General features: G+C 38.1%; 2 protein-coding genes across 2 annotated transcripts; both read right to left on the bottom strand.

The window, feature by feature from the left end:
• Nucleotides 1-3,071: 3,071 nt before the first annotated feature.
• Nucleotides 3,072-5,949, bottom strand: LOC128635099 (urokinase plasminogen activator surface receptor). The gene is made up of 5 exons (XM_053686069.1): nucleotides 5,791-5,949; nucleotides 5,594-5,701; nucleotides 4,321-4,467; nucleotides 3,896-4,006; nucleotides 3,072-3,682 (listed from the first exon to the last, which is right to left on the bottom strand). The coding sequence occupies exons 1-5, from the start codon at nucleotides 5,837-5,839 to the stop codon at nucleotides 3,480-3,482; spliced, it is 618 nt and encodes a 205-aa protein (XP_053542044.1). The 5' UTR covers nucleotides 5,840-5,949; the 3' UTR covers nucleotides 3,072-3,479.
• A 3,096-nt stretch (nucleotides 5,950-9,045) lies between these two features.
• On the bottom strand, nucleotides 9,046-15,203 carry LOC108276002 (urokinase plasminogen activator surface receptor). Its single transcript, XM_017487239.3, has 5 exons — nucleotides 15,089-15,203; nucleotides 13,553-13,666; nucleotides 10,215-10,358; nucleotides 9,734-9,844; nucleotides 9,046-9,564 (listed from the first exon to the last, which is right to left on the bottom strand). The coding sequence occupies exons 1-5, from the start codon at nucleotides 15,138-15,140 to the stop codon at nucleotides 9,362-9,364; spliced, it is 624 nt and encodes a 207-aa protein (XP_017342728.1). The 5' UTR covers nucleotides 15,141-15,203; the 3' UTR covers nucleotides 9,046-9,361.

The raw sequence follows: 15,203 nt of genomic DNA, 5'->3' as shown, positions 1-15,203 counted from the left end.
GAAACCGTTTCCTAGAAGATGGGAAATAAAATGGCAGAAGTAAAACTAAAAGTTTTATCAGCTCCTTTAGCAAAAGGTTTGGTAAATTATGACTTATTGATTTAAAAAAAAAAAAAAAAAACCCTGACAATTTAAAGCAGATTTGAAGTGGAAACTTTATCTAACCTGCCACCTCTTTATGCTTAGTTTGGGTCTTTGCTTCTTAAAATTCTTGCCATTGCGTGAAAGACAAAAACAAGTCTTGTAAGAGGAAGTCCACGTGCATGAGCCTGCTGATGCCAATGTTTTGGAACTGGCTGATGCCATTAAAAAAATATAAAAAAAATTTAAAAAAAATAAAATAATAAAAACTACAAAAAGTACATTTTAGCAAGTAGAAACATGAATATAAGCACATTCAACAAATATTTTTCTTTCTCTTTTTTTGGCAGATACAAGATAATTAAGCATATTTCTGGATATTTTACTTTTGTCTCATTCTATTGGCAAATAATTTAGCTTATTTCAAGCATTTATTTTATGAACGAACCAGAAATCATGTGCCAATAATATTCTGCCTTACTTACAAAATCCTCTGCCAATTAAATAAGACCATTTAAAGCTTAAGATTAGTACAAAAGAAAGTCAAGAAATAGCCTTAATTGTCTTATTTATGTTATTTAATAATCCCATAATGACAAAGATTAGATAACCTTTACTTTATTCAGATGTCTTCACTTGCTAAGCTATCATTTTTATGCAGTCTATTTATTTATTTTAACACTAGGACAGTTGTTACACTAAGAGCAAACCACAGATTATACAGAGCTCTTAGAGAAGTAAAGTCATTTCACAGAAGCGTATTGCAGTCCAAATATATCACCGATGCACACTGACTACACAAAATTTAAGGAAGAGAAACTTCTACATCTAATCTTAAGGAAGCTAATAGACCTTATTCACACTTCCATGTCACAGAAGAATGAGCTGGCTGTTTGTTTTTTTTTCTTTAAAGTCTTTACACTTTAATTGTTAGTTACCTTTTTTGTAATTTTTTTAAAAAGATCAAAATAAAGAAGTTTTAAAATGTTTCACAGAAGCTCCATCCCTGCTGTGGTCATCATTATTCTAGGTTCTAATAAAGAACCTGCACATTTTGATTGGATCATGATAGATCAAAAGGTCACACGAGTACTCCAGGACGAGACCATTCAGAGGATTATAGTGCTTTATTAGTGACGTTTTATAATTAGTACCAAATTTTACTGGTTGCCAGGACAATATGGGTCAGATAGGGGTGATATGAGCAAACTTTTTGGTTCTTGTGAGGACTAGCTGAACTAATCTGGCATTTTAGCGGTGTTACTGAGGACGCTTTCTGAGTAATATTATATACCTGAACTTGGAGACAATAATCAAACATTTTAAGATGTTTGGGAAGATTCTATCTCTTTTAGACAGAATTTTGGAAGAGGATGTTAATATTATATTACCTTTTTTTGGATTCAAGCAATGGTGGATTGAAGTGCTGTTAAAGTGGTAAGGGATGCCAGAGCCTACCTACAGTTCTTGCCTGGTTTTCTGCTGAAGTTAAATAGGGTTGAGCCTGACCTGGATGGGAGAACTCCTGGGGAAAACTAAGGTTGCTGCTGGAATCGGTATTAGTGAGGCCAGCAGGAGGCGCTCACTCTGTGTTCTGTGTGTGGCCTAATGCCCAAGTATATTGACAAGGACACTAAACTTTAAAAATAGCACCATCTTTCGGATGAGATGTTAAACCGAGGTCCTGACTCTCTATGGTCATTAAAAATACCAGGACACTCCTCGTAAGGAGTAGGGGTGTTTCCTGGTGAAATTCCCCAATTGGCCCTGCTATCATGTCTCCCTAATAATCCCATCATGGCTCCTACTCCCATGGTTTTCCAGTAACAAGCTACTTTTTTTTCAGCAAGAAAAGTTGTACCGCTGGAGACAGGAGGTCTTCTATCTAGGAACCGTTATTTCTTTCCACTACTTTCCTGCTGCTTCATCTCTCGCTATCATACATCAAAGTGCTCATGAGGTCAAACTGTGACTACGGAAGGACAAAGAGTTCAAATATATTTTTTGTGGCCATATACTGTATATTTGAACACTTACACAGTATAATGCATTCTGCACTACATAATTAGCTAGGCTATTTGTCATAAAATAGTACTTATTTTATGTGAAGTGTAATAAACATTTAAATTTAATCAAGCCCTGTTTAAAACAGCATGCTGCTTTTCCAGGTGTGAATCAATACGCTAGCATACTAGAGCCAATGTAAGCAGAAGCTGGAAGATTCCTTCAAATGTTTATGGTCTGTGGTAAGAGAGCACTAAAGAAAAATGAGAATGAAAAACTATGAAAAACTTGCAATAATTAACTGTACACACAAAGGAGCTACTGACCAACTGATTTACTGAAAGCTCCGTGTCAGCTTGAGTACCTTTGGAGAAACGCATGCAGATGAACAGCAGTGTGACCTGAGACTTGATCATTGGTGGTTCTGTAGAAGTTGAGGTATGAAGATGAAGCAGTCGGGGTTCAAATGTGAGTAAGGTCTGAGCAACAACTACCATGCCACGGTCAAAGTCACTTAAATCACATTTCTGACCCTCCCAATTAATTGCGCTGCTGCCACGTGACTGGCTGATTAGATACAGTAGTAAATTGGTTGGTGAGCAAACATCAGGTGGGCAGTGGTATTAAAATTTATTGTTGGTGTATGGGTGAGTGTGAGTCTCCCAGCATGATTTTTTTTTGTCCCAGTTCAGGCCTGCATGCATAGTTTATATTTCTCAATTTCAAACGAGGCTCCATTTTGTTTCTATGTGACCCTTTTGGCTTTCCATAGTCACATGCTACATTATAGAAACAGGATTTTATCAAAATCACATGCGAATTCTTTTAAGTAAATACTATGCAATTCATGTGTATTATATTTAACCACAAATCATTTTTTACAGTGTAGTACTTACCCGGCACTGCAATACTCGCAATTCATACAGAAATGTCTTTGATATTAAAATTAATTAGTTAAAAAAAACTTAGGGAAATAATATCTATCATTTTTTTCAGGCAGAATGGTATGTTTCTTTATTTTATAAACAGTACAAACATCTCAGCCACAAAACAGTTTAATAATCACAATAAAGCATTTGGTAATAGTAAAAAATTGTTTGATATCCATGAGAGCGGAGTTTTTTTGGGGGAATTATTTTAAGAAAAGATCAAAAGGTTAAACAAATACAATTTTCACCACCTTCTTTGCTCATATTTACCAAGGGTGCCAATAGAAATGGAGGGCATTGTGTGTGTGTGTGTGTGTGTGTGTGTGTGTGTGTGTGTGTGTGTGTGTGTGTATGTATGTATGTGTGCATATATGACAGTTAACTCTAAAACAATCAATCAAAATGTAAATCACATGCTAAAAAAGAAACTTCTACTTTTCATGAGCTGCTCCATCAGTGGAGATTTCAGTAGAAGAGGACGGAGGAGAGCAGAGGGACGATCATGAGGAGGAAACTCAGTGTGAAGTTCTCAGCACCGTTACACAGATTCCCCTCACAACACTGGACGTTTGATATACCGATTCCTGACGTGCTTGTTGTTCCAGAAGCAGCACAGAAGCTCTTGGATACACATCCTTTCATAGAGATGGTATTGCTCCCTTGTTGAACTGAGAGAGAGAGAGAGAGAGAGAGAGAGAGAGAGAGAGAGAGAGAGAGAGAGAGAATGAATTTAGAAATAAAGGAATAAAGAACAAAAATTATCAAAATGCCCTGTGTGGCCAAAATTCCTACAAATAAATCTGTTAAGAGCAGTAAACATGTTCATTCTGAATAAAGTATTCATATTCCATTACATTCATAACAGAGATGAACATGTTCACCTGATGCACTGATGCAGCGATCTTCACTTCCTTCACAGTTCACTGTTCCTGAGCAGCCGTTAGCATCACAGCTATAACACGATCTCCCATTGGGAGCCTGCTTCGGAGAAGCTTAGCAGAGAAATAAAATTAAACAACCAACTCATTGTGTCTCATACGTCACCAAGAATTACTCCAATAATATCTAATACTATACCTGGAATATAAAATATAACCTACTGTAATTAAATACAAAAACTTTTTTTAATGCATTTAAACACGCATTATCCTCCATCACGCATACAACACACCTATAAAGAGGAACTGCCAAAGATTAAATAACAAATTCTAAGTTAGTATTGTGAAATAAAAGCGATATCTAGAATTTGAATGAAATGGAAAATAAAAACAGAGAACTGAACCGCTTTCAGAGTGTGTTGTTTTACCTGGCAGCGTTTCAGTGTTGCAGAGATCAGTTTGGCAGCATTTGGCATTGTTGACTATTTTCATCATTCCCAGATTCATGCTCCCGGTTACACACGTATCTGCTGTGCCGCAAGTCTTCACATTAACATCTGACACCTTTGCACCACCTATAGGACATTATACTGAACTTGAGATTGTGCAATAGTTTACATGATGTGATTTGCTTGATTTAACAATAATGTTGAACTGCTCATGTGAAAAAGGGAAATGGTGTATTGTGTAATCCTGCAGTAGGTAAGCATGTGATATGGTTGATAACGGAAAAAAAAAAACAGCAGGAAAAAAGACTGGCAAGTTTGGGTTTTTCAGAAACTGCTCATGTTCTGAGATTTTAATGCACAGTAGTGACTTAAAAGGGGAAAAAAAAACCCAGTGAGTTGCAGTTCTCTGGCAGAAAAGTCTTTTTGCTGAAGAGTTTGAGGTGAATGGCCAGACTGGTTCGAGCTGACAGTAAGGCCACATGAACTCAAATAACCACTCTTTACAACTGTGTTGAGCAGAAGCGCAACTCAGAATGCACATGTCAAACCTTGAGGTGAATATGCTACAACAGAGACGGAGTTTCACTCCTGTCAACCCAGAACAGGAATCTGAGGCTAGAGCTCACCCAAACTACACAGATGAAGATTTAAAAAATATGTAAAAAAAAAAAAAAAAAAAAAAAAAAAGTACTTTAATAACACAGTTGTACTACCCCTATTTCAAAAACCACTAGTGATTTCTATATGACCCCTTTGGCTTTCCGTACACCGTACTACTGCGTCAAACTCCGAGTAGGGGTGTATTATGGAGGAGACACACAGTGGGAAATAACGATGTAGTGAGACACAACGCCACACCCTTCCGTGATGGAAAAAAAACCAACTCGTTACAGGAAAACCTACATTATTACAGCGATTACAAGTTTAAGTTTACTGAGGAATGATACTTTTTAATAGTTTATAGTTGTATTTAATTGTGTGGTACAGCTGTAAAGATGTAAAGACATGGGGGGGTCTTCAGCACAGAGGAGATTACACTTAAAGTTTCTCCGAAATATGACAAGCTGTTTATTTTTTATTTAAAACAATTAAATTTTTTATTTAATCAGTTTCAGGAGAAAGAAAGAAAAAACCACACACTTCAGGACATACTGTTACAGTAACATAATCAACTGCCTTATTCCTTACTAAATACATATGAATGTATTTTATTTATTCATAAGGAACTGAAGTAATCATTTCTTTTACTTACTCATGTACACAGAAGTGGTGGAAGTGAGACACTGATCTGCACAGGTCTGCGTATCCGTGCATGTTGCAGATAATGGATAAATACACTGCTGACAAGTCAGTGACAGCGCTGAAAAAAAAGAATGAAAAAGATCAACAGTTGCCTGATGTGAAAATAAATGGATTAATTTACTAAAAGCTCCATGTGAGATTCAGTACCTTTGGAGAAAAGCATGCAGATGAGCAGGAGTGTGACCTGAGACTTCATCGTTTCTGTAGAAGTTGAGGTGTGAAGATGAAGCAGATGGGGTTCAAATGTGAGTAAGGTCTGAGAGGGAACCTGCTTTTATGGTCATGTGCAATAGGGTGTGTGTATGGAAGGAGGGGGGATCTGCTTCACACATAAATCTAGTTAGGTTTCATTTCTTGAAAAGGGAAGGTGTGTAACTTTTTAACTTTTTTCTGGGAAGCCACTGCCGGAGGCCCCACCTAAAACCTGATAGTCTTCTGCAGTGTTTGTATGGAAGTGTTCCATGTTGTCCAATTTTGCACGATTTTCTTCTATAAGACTGTACTAACCGTACTAACTCAGAATCGGACATGTTCTGAGAGCAGCCTATGCCTCATACCATGAAGAAAGGCGTCAATTACGTTTTCCCAAGAGTTTGTAAGATTTAGGATTGTGTATGCCTAATGCCTGGACTTCATCTATGCTGACCAAAGTTATTAAAATATTTTCTCGCTTGCACAGGGTAACTTTAACCCTACCCCTTATAATGCGGAGTATATGAAAAATCAGAACTGATCTTCTAGATGCCACAATAACAGCTGACATGTATGGCAGGGACATAGGATCATCCCTCACCAGAATATCTTCATTCGTGTCACGGTTCCCCTTTTAAGCAGAGTGCGGGAGAGAATGTGAGCGTGTATGCACAAGCAGGTGCATGAGGACCTGCTTTTGCTGTTTATGCCTGTTTGCCGATAAAACTGTTAAACTGCACTTGCAGCCGTCCCTTTCTGTGTTACGTCTCGAGACCCCTTTTTGTACGAGGCAGACAAAATGAGAGCAGAGCAACACTTTTCACAGTGTTACCCCAAACTTTCAGTTGTTTTCCGACAATACTGTCAATTACAACTATACTCCATTCAAAGAGAACTTGATCTACTGCAGAGATGTTCCTAATTGCGTGCGTTTTCAATCATGAGGGGCCTTGTCATGGATTGAGTTATAGCCTCAGCTGTGTGGGAATGCAACTTGCTTCAGGACCTTGTACACGTAGATGGCGTAGCTCTCCTTCCTGGACTTTCTGCGCTTCTTGCCTCCTTTGCCGGCCGTCTTGGTCACGGCTTTCTTTGATCCCTTCTTGGGCGCGGTCTTGGCTGGATCGGGCATGATGCTGCTTGTCGAATAAACGAACAGAAAATGACTAACGCCCGCCTCGCGCCCGCTCTATTTACAGACCCACATGCTAATGACGTCCACACAAGTCACCTTTTTTTGATTGGCCAAAATTCGATACCTCCTCCTGCATGGCGCCTCCTACTGCTCCACCCTCCTCCGCTACGCTTTGTTTCCCTTCCCGCCGTTGTATTTACAGTGCAACGTGCACTATGAAAAAACAATTGGCTTGAAAAAAATTATACACATATACATATTGCACTTGCAAGTGCATTGCATTGCACTTAAGAACTCTTAAGTTCTGTTTAAGTAGACATACTGTAACTATGGACTCCAGCATTATGTAGTCACTACTACTGTATACGAGGGTATAAGTATAAATGTCACCTGTCTATCTTGTTACCATTTAAAATAAAACCCGATGCCATTCCATTTTGTTTACTGTGATCGTGTTCATATTACACAGTATACACAGGACCGTTTTGTGGGAAAATATTTATATTCCTGAACACCAGGAAGTGCTTGATGACGAAACACAAAGTGAGTCCAACTTTGAGAATGTACACATGAAAATGAAAGCAGTAAATACATTTTCATCAAGTGTGTGTTCAACAGAAAAGCCTGTCAGGACAACATCCTGTCACATTTTCTAACTCTTATCAAATCCAGCTAGACAACTCCATTTGCCATAACAAGTGTAAGCTTGCTCTCGATCACTTGACTGCTGGTTAAGTTCTAAGTTGGGTCGATCTGGTCCAAGCTCCTTCATTCTTTTTTTTTTTTTCATTTGAATTTTTTATTTTCTTTTGTAAAGATAAAAATGAATTTTCTTTAATCTGGAAGAAATGTTGTGTCGACTTCTACATTATTAACAATCTCTTGCAGCGCCCATCAGCAGACACGCTGCTGAATGGTAAAGAGAGTCGTTGAGATCAGTCCAATCATTTTGATGTCAAAAAATATCAAAACAATATTGATTCACTAACAACAAAAGTGGGCGTGTCTGGGGCGCAATGAGCTGCACCCCAAGGACAATCTGAAGCAAGCCAAATAGAGAGCAGCCTCAAATCACATCAGCTGCTTTTCAAAAGTTTAAGGACGTACATATACACACATTTGGCGGCACCCCGCACACAGATATAAACGAAGTACTATATATATATATATTTTATTAACAAATGCTAACATGACTTAAAGGCAAATGGTACGATAATCATTTTATTTCATAATTATTTTGCAATATATATTTACCTTATGTTTAACATGTTTAAGTATTCAGGCTTAAAGGTTTTTAGATTTACAATGTGTAATCAGCATTCTGTAGTGGGTTCAACTTCTCTTGGCTCAATTTGATTCCCTGCTCTTGTTAAACTTGAAGCTGAAATATGCGAACTTTCTAGAATAAAATTAATAACCTTTTATTTTGCACAGAATGTTTTAGACGGCCCTGCCTCTGATATGGAGTTTTCAACCTCCTGTTGCGTTGCATCTCCTATCTCAACAACTGAACAAATTACACCCAGAAACAAAACTGTAACTCTTGGTACCTGCTTCCCGAATATTACTAAAGCCTCCATCAGAGGACGATCTGACATCTCATACTGCAAAAACATCCGGCAGGAACAAGAGAAGAGCAAGAAAGGAAAGAGCAGAAGAAAAGGCAAGAAGACTAAAGAGTCATTGGGAATCACTGACAACTACCATATGATCCTGCAATCGCTGAACGCTCAACAGATTACTTTAGCTGCAATGGCGGATGAACTTTGGGAGTACCATGGAGATGTTCAGAGACAGATAAGAAATGTCGTAAGAATACATAGAACTTTAAGAACTAAAATGTATGTAGAAAATATTGATGTTAATGAAGCAAACACACAAGTCTGCTCGCTGCGTGAAAAACCCTTCCTGACCCACACCCCAGCTTTCCCTATCATGTGACCTGGATCAACATCAATCTCTCTGAACAGGATACAGACAGTAAAAAGCGTAATAATTTATATATGAGGATTGGGTTTTTCTGTTTACTCATACCAGCACAGTACATATTCAAATAAATTCCTTCAGACACATAATTGTGTAGCTTTCTTTATTTTGTAATTCTGTAATTCCCACTTCCTGGTGGATTTCTATTCACAGTCTTCCTAACTACTATATCACAAGTGCAAATGATAAAAATCTAGCTTTAGGCGGTTTTATATACAGATCACCATCACGGACAGAAAAGTGGGTCACATCAAAACAAGTCACATTTGAAACAGCAATACAGCAGAGCTGATGCCACGAGAAACATATTCATACGACCCCTTAAATATAAAACGTCCGTCTATAGTTTTCGTAAACTTAGATAAACGTAGATAAAGTTTTCAGTGAGATGCTTCCTCAGCGCGTTCAGTAGAAGAGGATGGAGGAGAGCAGAGAGAAGAACACGAGGAGGAAGCTCAGTGTGACGCTCTGAACACCGTTACACAGATTCCCCTGACAACAATGATTATCCATAGTGTTCATTCCCTGCAAGTTTAATATTGCAGAATTATTGCAGGCGGATTTGTCTGCACATCCTTTCATAGTCACGGTCTTGCCTAGTTGATAAACTGAGAGAGAGAGAGAGAGAGAGAGAGAGAGAGAGAGAGAGAGAAGAGAAAGTTCCACAACATTAAATTGAACTATATAAGGGATACAAATGAAAATTTATGGAATTCAATGGAACAATTTCAATTCATTTCGTAGTTAAATGCAGAGATGAAAATAATCCATATTCACCTGTCTGAGAAATGCATTGATATTCGTTGCCTTCACAATCCACCGTTTGTGAGCAGTCGTTACCTGTACAGCTGTAACACATCTTCCCATTGGCCCGCAGCTTCGGAACATCTTAACCGAACAATAAAATCACCAAGAATTACTCGGACAATGTTCAAACATTCATACAATACAAACTCCAGGGGACCAAACCGATTTCCGGGGATCAGCCGAAAAAAACCTTACAGTTGATACACTGCCCAATAAGAACATTTTGATTTTAAAATAAAGTTTATATACAAAACAAACACACTCAGTTAATAAATAAATAAATAAATAGTAAGCATTATTATAATTGGCGGTTATGTTTCAAGATCGACTGCATTTAACATCTGGTACATTGAACAGCTGTTTCTCAGATTGAGCTTAAATTTGGTGCACTGCATTAGCATTTGGTAAAAAAAAAAAAAACATCACCTGCTTTCGTCATTCAGCCTTTTACCTGCCAACGTTTCAGTGTTGCAGAGAGTAGTGCTGCAGCATTTGGCATTGTGGGTCACTTTCATGTCTCCCAGGTTTACACTCCCAATCGAACACAGTTCTTTCGTGCCACAAGTCTTTACAACTTTTGTTGAACTTTTGCCATCTGAAAAACAATACACGCACCATGCGATTAGAAAATATGATGCAAACCTTAAAAGTGAATTTTAAAAAAAAAAATTACACCTATTTCTGATAAACAAGTACAAAAAAAAAGAATTAAAAGGTTTTTATTTGATTCAACCTTCTACAATCATGATTAATCGTAGGATAAATAAAGGCTCGGAAAAACATCCCTTGTGCAATGTGGTATGACACCTGGATTATAGAAAATACATTTATATAAACAAACAATAAATAAACAGAGCAGGAAACCCTGGAATAGGAGTATAAGAAAGGAAAGGATAGAAATTGTAGGCCTAATCTTAGATACTGAACTTAGGCTTGAGCATGCCCCAGTTCCTCGGCTACCTTTGCTCTGCCGTCTTCATACAAGTCCTTTATTTTTGCCATGATGGTGACTCTTGGAGGCAAATCATATGTACAGCAGTTGGATGTATTTACATTTACATTTACATTTACATTTACATTAATGGCATCTGGCAGCGCGACTCACGGAAGTCACAATGTAAAAGAATCAATATATCTATCAGTATAAAAAACACACAAACCACACACGTATGATTTTTTTAAATAATGGGCTTATTTAAGTACTTCATGACGAGGTAGCTACGGGAAACCAGTGGATGGAGCATATAGCAATGGGATGGTGTGGGAGAACTTGGGAGGGTTGAAAACAAGTTGTGCAGCTACGATTCCAACCCAAACCAGAAGCCATCAGAATTGTGTCATGCAATTATGGCTGCCACAATGTTAATTATCCTGTAACTACCTCGTAGTAGTGCACGGATTTCTTTTGCACGCTATCAAGTGTGGTCTGCTGCAGGTCCAGGGCTAACATTAACACTGGCTGAATTAGCTTCATACTTAGCTTGTAAATGTTATTTATTCAATTCAAAAAACTTTATTGTCCATCCCCAGGCTCAAACAAACAAAACAACAAACAAGACAATTAGAAACAAAAAAAAAAACACCACAACTCTTGTAGGAGACCTCTTACATTAGCTACGTTTATCTTAAGATCCTGTTTAATGTTTCAATTGCAGTAGGGATAAAAGTCTATATTCAGCATTTTTCACTAGAGGTACCTTATATTGTCTGCCCAGATGGAAATACCTGAAACGAATCATGAAGGGGGTGGAAAATGTCCAATGTAATAGTGTAAGCTTTCCTTTTGACTGCCACAATAGATGTAAAGATCAGTGCTGCTTTCCAATAATTTTACCAGCTAGCTTTATAACTCTTCACGGTTTGTTCTTGTTTTGAGTGAAAGGTTTAAACCAAGGTACAATGTTAAAAGTGAGTACAGATTCGATCAGTGATTTATACGCAACTCCTAAAATGTCCTTTTCGACATTAAAGCATCTAAATTTTCTCAATAAATTTAATAAAAGTGTTGGTAAGCCTTTTTTTTAAAATACTGTCTGAGTGTTTATCAAAGGTAAAATTGGAGGCACTCACTGTTCCAAGATATTTAAAGGATCCCACCTGCTCTATATCATCTCTGTTAAGTAACAAAGGCTTAAAAAGTGTGTGTGTGCCTTGTCAGCACCACAGCACATTTCCTTGGTTTTGTGCAACTACATGTGCAAACCACATTCTCTGACCTGCATCCATTTACCAACACATGTTGTGGGTGGTCCTGTAGAAAACTTTTAATCCACAAAATCAGGGTTTGGTGCACTTGTAGGCCCTCCAAACATCTCAAAAGTGTATTTATACACACTGAGTATAAAAGCAGAGGAGAAGTCAATTAATAAAATCCTAAAACTTGGAATCTACTAAATCAAAGTGCTTTGTGGCCTTATTCAGCAGGGTGAGGGTAGCATCTTCGACTCCGCGCCACACCCTGTATGCAAATTGTAGGGGATTGAGTTTGCCAGTAATTTCCTCGGAGAGTTGCTGAGAAGCCACTCTCTCCATGCACTTGCAAAGCACAGGTGTTAACACCATCGATCTGAAGTCCTCAAGCTCCTTAGCCTGTACCTTTTTTGGCAGTGGTATAATGGTATTTTCCTTCCAGGCCTGGGGTACATCATTACAGTCTAGAGACAGCTGAAAAAGTTGTGTCAGCACCCCTTCAGCTTAGTTGCATGTCACATCAGTACTTTGCCCTTTATTCCATCAGGCTCTGGTGTCTTTCAAGGTTTGACTTGAGATAGAACCTCCTCCACAATTTGTTCCTTGATGATTATAGAAGAAAAGTCAGGATGCTCTGTACGAGTCCTTTTTAGCAATAGTCCTATCTGATGAGAATTTGTAATTGAACTTGCCATTTATAAGACCTTGTCCTGTATCCATATAACAGTAACAATGCACCGACTTCTGGTCTAAACTATGGGTGATGCAAAGGGTCTTATGAAAAACGTGTGCTAACAGTGTTGAAAAAAAAATGGGGGGGGGGGGGATTGGGAGAAAAAAAATTCTCTCAGTGACTTTGAGCAGGTGATGTTTTACCATCCTTCAAATGCCAGGTTTGTGTGAGCCTCAGTCCACTGTATCCTCAGATTTTTTTCCTTGTCTGACAGGAGGACTGTTGTATCCCATCCACCTCAAGGCCCAGTGCATAAAGTATTCAGAGGTGTAACACAATTGTAAAAAGTGGTTATTTGAGTTACCACAGCCTGCCTGTCAGCAAGAACCAGTCTGTCCGTTCTCTTCTTACCTTTCTCATCGTTGAGATTTCTACCCGCAGCTCTACCATTCCTTCGTTAGACCCCCCCCACACACACACACACACACAGACACACACACACCATTGTGTGTAAATTCTGTGTGAATCCCAGAAGATCAACACTTTCTGAAATACACAAACCAGCCTGTCTGATCACTGAGATCACAGTTCTTCCCTGTGACGTGTATCTGCAATCTGTATCTGATTGGTTGTTTGGATAATTGCATGAATGTGAAGATCCCCAGATGTTCCTAATAAAGTTGTCGGTAAGTATTCTGACGAACAGTCCAGTAAGCAACTACAGTGTACTTCAGTAATAAGGGTAGAGGGGGTAAATGTTCAGTGTGGTGCACAAACATTCCAGTGAAACAGAACATATCAGACAAAAGTCCCTTGTATATGGAAATTTTCCTTATATTTACAATATACAGCAGGGCCTACAATGTCCTATGTAATATATATGTACAATTTAAGTAAGTACACATACTGTATATAGATGCATTTACCTGTATACTTTATGCTTGTTATACTGACACACTGGTTTGGACAGTTTATTTCTGTGCTTTTGCATTGTCCAGATCCTGACAGACAAACGCTGTACTGACACACCATCGACAGCACTGAAAGGCAAAGAAAGAACTGAAAACAAACAGCCATTTGCATAAAGAAGAATAAAAACAGCCCCCCTTCCTTCAAAAATAAAAGATATCAACGTAAATTGTTTTTTTGTTGTTGTTTGTTTGTTTGTTTTTTTGCATGTCGATCAGCTTATTTGCTGTTAAACCACAGCACTGTTGAATTCTCGAAACAGAATCTCTGGAGTAATTTGCTGTCGGCAACGATGAACGATAGATCGAAATCGTCAAGCTAGTTTCGTGAATCGAGTGTATCATGACACTTATTTCCTTATTTGTTTGTAAGACTATTTTGCAAGGTACCGAGGTAACAGAGCAACCAATAATAACTCTGCATTCATGTAAATATACTATAGCTCTTCAAGTAATGATAGCCGGAAAGAAAATAAATAAATAAATAAAACGATTTTCGAACAAATTTCTTTAAAGTACACTTCGATTCGTATTTCATTGTTGTGGCTTTTATTGCACTTTTCATGGCATCCTATGTGAGGAATTGCAGCATCAGGAAAACATTTCCAACTCTGTAAGCTGGAACAACTATTTTTCGAAGATATCATGACGTCTTGCCAATGCTTCATTATTTTCTCATAACGATTGCCTTTTTCCTACGTGTTTGTTTACTTCAGCGCTGTTTCCGGCTGCAGTGCTGTTCACATGCACTCACTGTGATATCAGGCTTTTGCAACACTCTTTCTCGAGCGCTTTCTTGGAGGAGAAACAAATTTATCGTGTTTCCGTGCCGATCTTGCCTTTGCGTATTTTTGTACGTTGTGTAAAACCTGACGATTCCATGTAATCTATGTTGAATCGTTTAGGCCTCCGTTTTGTCAGTCATGCTGCCAATTTGCCAAACGAACAGATGAATAAACGTAAGCTACGGACCTGCGTACTATTGTTTATGATTGGTTTGTTCACGTGTGGAGCGTGAGCTGAACTAGCAAACAAAGTAAAGTCGGTTTAATAAAACAGCTCAGGGTGCCATGACAACATTTTCAACTGAAAAAAAATAGCATCACGGTACATCGTAGCGATATCTCTCCAGAAACATATCATTCACAATCTAATCTCGTCATATCACTAATCCCTACTTAAATCTCCTTTTCAATCAGAGAGACCTCATGACATACTTGCTCAACATTATTGTAGCGTAGTAGTAACAGTTACTATTAGTTATTATCAGTAACTATTAACTGGTACCTAGTAGTATTAATAGTGTAATCATTTCATATTGCTAGTTAGATTTTTAGCCCTCACATCTAACATCACCACCAGTCATCCCTGTGTAAAAATACGGAAAAATTTAATAATGTATATCCCCAAGGAACGGCTCGAAACATCCCTGAGTTCTGAACATTTCAACGAATTCTGTTTCAAACTACGCTCACAAAATGGGAGACGTCTTACCTTCAGAGAAAAACATACAGATGAGCAGCAGTGTAATAGCCAGGAACTTCATTGTTGTTGGGTTGGAGAAGTTAATAAGGTGATGGTAAAGGTGGATTTCGAATGAATCAGGTGA

The sequence above is a fragment of the Ictalurus punctatus genome, chromosome 15 (genome assembly GCF_001660625.3).
Source record: "Ictalurus punctatus breed USDA103 chromosome 15, Coco_2.0, whole genome shotgun sequence".
Taxonomy (NCBI): domain Eukaryota; kingdom Metazoa; phylum Chordata; class Actinopteri; order Siluriformes; family Ictaluridae; genus Ictalurus; species Ictalurus punctatus.
This window is presented reverse-complemented; position numbering and strand designations above follow the sequence as displayed.

Coding starts and splice junctions, on each gene's coding strand:
- LOC128635099 (XM_053686069.1), bottom strand. CDS start 5,839: ATGAAGTCTCAGGTCACACTCCTGCTCATCTGCATGCTTTTCTCCAAA. Junction 4,468..5,593: donor CACCACTTCTGTGTACATGA/GTAAGTAAAAGA, acceptor AATGTCCTATAG/GTGGTGCAAAGGTGTCAGAT. Junction 3,683..3,895: donor TCGCTGCATCAGTGCATCAG/GTGAACATGTTC, acceptor TCTCTCTCTCAG/TTCAACAAGGGAGCAATACC.
- LOC108276002 (XM_017487239.3), bottom strand. CDS start 15,140: ATGAAGTTCCTGGCTATTACACTGCTGCTCATCTGTATGTTTTTCTCT. Junction 13,667..15,088: donor CTGTATGTTTTTCTCTGAAG/GTAAGACGTCTC, acceptor TTTGCCTTTCAG/TGCTGTCGATGGTGTGTCAG. Junction 10,359..13,552: donor AACAAGCATAAAGTATACAG/GTAAATGCATCT, acceptor ATTGTTTTTCAG/ATGGCAAAAGTTCAACAAAA.